This window comes from Trachymyrmex cornetzi, unplaced genomic scaffold (genome assembly GCF_001594075.2).
Source record: "Trachymyrmex cornetzi isolate Tcor2-1 unplaced genomic scaffold, Tcor1.1 scaffold4507, whole genome shotgun sequence".
Classification (NCBI taxonomy): Eukaryota; Metazoa; Arthropoda; class Insecta; order Hymenoptera; family Formicidae; genus Trachymyrmex; species Trachymyrmex cornetzi.
Window position 1 is genome coordinate 344 of NW_017299298.1, and position 4,427 is coordinate 4,770.

The window sequence follows — 4,427 nt, forward strand, 5'->3', positions numbered from 1 at the left end:
AAAAAAAAAGATAGAATAAAGATTACAACGTGTCGAGCGCCCCGAATGAATGCCCCTTACGTCTACGAGCGTCTACGAGTACATTCCTAAGCGTCGAGTGGCATTTGGATTGCGCGTGGGGCGGTGCAGTGAGGGGAATAGCGGGAGGCGGAGCCATCTCGAAAATCAGCCGAAATGTGCATTTCGTGCCGAGCCCTGATTTATATGATACTTGTGTTCTCAGATTTAATCAATTGTACTTGGCAATTTACCTCCTTGTCCAATTTGAGATACTAAACCCAAAACTCTCTCTTGTCTTCCAACAATCTCATCTAATTTTCTATGAAGATCGCGTAAAACTTCAAACATCTGGCTTTGTCCATGAAATATCTGTCGTAATTCTCTTTGATTCTCCGTTTCAAAGTACTCATCAAATTCCATCTTTTGACTTTCTGGATGTTCCCTGTTAGAATGACATATCAATATTGAGACTTAGTATTGTAAAAACATCATGGCATTGCATTTTCTTACTTCTGGTATTCCTCTTTTTGTTCATCTAATTTCTTTTGGTAGTCTAAGTATTCCTGTTGGAGTTTGGCTTAAAATTAAATATATTTAAATCTTTTAAAAATTCATGTAAAATCCAAAGACAGAGTTAAAGAAAGGTGAAATTTTGTCTATATATATTTTTTTTTAATTGGAAAACTAAAGATTGCAGGAATGGATGAATGAAGAAGCAATTGTTCTTTTGAGAAAAAATAACTACAAATTCATACATAAAAAAATAATATAAAATAATAATGTAAAAGTTTAGAACAATAAAGCTTTTACAAAAAAATTTTTTTAATAATTTATATGATACTTGTGTTCTCAGATTTAATCAATTGTAATTGGCAATTTACCTCCTTGTCCAATTTGAGATACTAAACCCAAAACTCTCTCTTGTCTTCCAACAATCTCATCTAATTTTCTATGAAGATCGCGTAAAACTTCAAACATCTGACTTTGTCCATGAAATATCTGTCGTAATTCTCTTTGATTCTCCGTTTCAAAGTACTCATCAAATTCCATCTTTTGACTTTCTGGATGTTCCCTGTTAGAATGACATATCAATATTGAGACTTAGTATTGTAAAAACATCATGGCATTGCATTTTCTTACTTCTGGTATTCCTCTTTTTGTTCATCTAATTTTTTTTGGTAGTCTAAGTATTCCTGTTGGAGTTTGGCTTGTTCTTCTATAGAAACTTTATTCCCGTCCACTGGAAGCTGTCCGGGAGGATGCAGAGAGGTAGTAAGAAAATATAAGATGTCGTGGTCATCAGCCAGGCCACCTAGATATTCGAAAATGAATAAAAACATGAGATATGCAATTACATCGGTATACCATATTAATACTTTTTATATGCATACCAGTAGCGGCAGAAATTCCAAAATATCCATTTTTCGGTAACATAACGTTGTCAGCTCGGAAACATATATCATAATCTTGATCATTATTCGTCATACCATTATGGAATAACAGCTTGAACAGAAAAGAGACCAGTCAAATGAGAAATGTCAAGATAAAAATAGCTAGAAAAATGTCTAGTATACTCACAGTTAACGAATTCATATAATACTCTATCCGCGCTCGTGTGGCAAATGGTTTATTGCGGAAATCTCGCAAACAGCCTGATAATTGTTGCGTAGAGCCGTCACTATTTAAGAATGGAATGAAACACAAATTATATAAAACTAGTTCGAACATGCGAGTCATAAGTAAGTTGTTAAGAACGTAATTTACTTTATGTGATCGAAGGCCTTTGTGCCGTCATTGACTATCGCCATGATGTATGGATTATTATGCTTATTGTCATTATCGAACGAGTCAAAAAAAATTCCCAAACCCGTCCAAAGATCTGAGCTGCCGAAAACGGAGCCATTGTAGAATCCCTTATCACTTGTGTACCAGAATGCCAAACCATCCGCTCCTATCCTTCCACGTCCGCTTATTCGGAATACTAATTCTACCTCCCACCAGTCAAAAATTGTGGGTTGTTTTACCCATATTGCACCTAAACAATATATTTCATAAATCTCTTGCAAAATTGTCGCAAATCGTCCATTTTATAATGTACTTGAAAAATCAATATTTTTAATGTTCTGAACACATAAATCTTATAAATATTACTTTTAATAATTTATTCCTTAAAAAGCTTTAAGTATTGGCATGTTTATATGAGATTTGCACACAAACCTTTTTGGCTTCTGAGCGACGGTGCTACTCTGACATTTTCTGCACTAGCAATGGCATCTGCAATTTAAAATGTAAAAGTATTTTTGAAAGAAAACGAATATATTACATTTATATTATACGTGTAATATTTATATTAGATATATTATGTCAAATCAGATAAAAAATAATATTAAGATTGTTATCTTTATAAGGAATAAGTGAAACATGTGTCCAATTAAAATCAACATAATACAGCAATGTTTTTTTTTAGCATTACTATTAAATACTTCTTTAAAACATTATTATCAGATATTTCTTTATACAAAGGAATCTTCTGTACTTTAATCCTCAGTTATTGTACGTACTTTTACTTTTATCATTACCGCACAGTATAGCATATCCCGTTAATGTTAAAGTAACTCTAATTTTCGACAATGTACTGATTACTAGTAATAAATGTGTATAAAATCTTCATTTTGGAAGATTTAAAGAAGAGCCTTATAATATATAGTAGTAGAATCGCCGAAAATTGTAAATTACAAAAAATATTTAATAATGAACAAGAGTCAATTTTTTAAACTATTACGAAAATCACGAAAAATACTTTTTCAAAAAAAATTATTAATTATACTTAATATAGAGATAAAAATAAAAAAAACTAAAGGAATAAGCTGTTAAAGGTGCATATTTTAATTAAAAACATGTGTTAAAAAAAAATATTCCTATGTAAGTATATTTGATAAGTAAAATTGCATGATTTTTTATAGAAAAATTATTGCTACCACCTTTTCACACAAACTGACAACCCTAGATAAGGAAAAGAATATTTTGACTTAACTTTTTTTTCTACATCCAGTACCTCATTTCTCCGATTTCTATAAATGCTGCATAATTTTCAAACATTCTGGATATGCCATATCCCTGTACAGTAACTGAGTTTAATACTATTTTTTCATTAAATATTTAAAACATAAATGTGTTTTTAGAAGGAAATGATTAAGTATATTACATTTGTTATATGTGTTGTATTATTTATATTAGATACATTTGAAACCAAATAGAAAATACTTTATTAAGATTGCTATTATATCTTTGTAAGAGACAAGTAAAACATATGTTAAATTAAAATCAATATAATACAGTAATATTTAACATTACTAGTAAATATTTCTTTAGACATATTGTATTTGAGACCAGATAGAAAATAATATTAAGATTGACACCTTCATAAGGGATAAGTAAACATATGTTTAATTAAAATCAACATAATATAGCAATGTTTAGCATTACTATTAAATATTTCCTTAGAATAATATTCCCAGATACTTCTTTACACAAGAGAAGAATTTTTCCTCATATTTTTCAATAATACTTTTTTATCATTCATTAAATATAATTTTATCTTTCTCTTCAATCTTCATTCTCGCATCCAACTGAACTATATTAATAGAAAAGAAATAATCATCGAACGTTAGCCATTCTCGGAAGTTTCTAGGTGTATTGACTGCAGGATTATCGCAATTCCGTGCCTTATAAACAGTCATTCATTACTTTATTTCAATAGCATGTGCGAGCGAGAAGCGTGTGCACATATACGTCAACGTCATCAGTGTTTTGATCGCTTTCAAGATAGCCAGTGCGGCGGGAAATTATGCAAGTGCGTCAGCGGGATCGAGAGTGAGACGGCGGTCGCTCGAGGACGCGAAAAACCCGCGGGTCATCCCGCTGCACCGTCCAGATCGGCGCCGCCGGAGTAACATACGGAAGGTTGCGGTCGGAGCGCGACGTGTCGGCGCGACAGGTGTCGGTTTAGGTTATACAACCCTTCAACGCGGTGTGGGAGTACTTACTTCCGCCGTATTCCCAGAATGGTACGCTGCCGTCCTTCTGCGCGAGATACGGTGGTTTGAAGGAGTATTTGTACTCGAATTTCCGATGCGGTGCCTCGCCGCGGCACAACGACACACCGCAGGACACGAGGAAAACGAAAAGCCACCTCACCTCGGCGGCCATCTTCATTTCGACTGTTAATGAGTGACGATCGTGGCGACGGCCGGTCGGTGGCACGCCATGAAGTTGCTCGCGACGCGCACCGTATGTATGTCGTATGAATGTATGTATATCACGATGCAAGTAGAGTCCTAGATTTATCAGAGAGGCGCAACCGGCTTAAGGGCCTGCGCACAATAGAGGAACAGGAATTAGATATTAAGATTTCAACCTATCAGAAA

At 33.8% G+C, this 4,427-nt stretch overlaps 1 protein-coding gene across 1 annotated transcript; it reads right to left on the reverse strand.

Moving 5' to 3' along the window:
- Window positions 1–60: 60 nt before the first annotated feature.
- On the reverse strand, window positions 61–4,270 carry LOC108764775 (protein ERGIC-53; the record flags this gene model as incomplete). The annotated part of the gene is made up of 9 exons (XM_018513152.1): window positions 4,047–4,270; window positions 2,218–2,274; window positions 1,765–2,035; window positions 1,579–1,678; window positions 1,392–1,503; window positions 1,194–1,312; window positions 511–563; window positions 252–442; window positions 61–195 (listed from the first exon to the last, which is right to left on the reverse strand). Coding segments are annotated over exons 1-9 (1,207 nt in total), but the record flags the coding sequence as incomplete, so codon positions are not given.
- Between the last annotated feature and the right edge of the window lie 157 nt (window positions 4,271–4,427).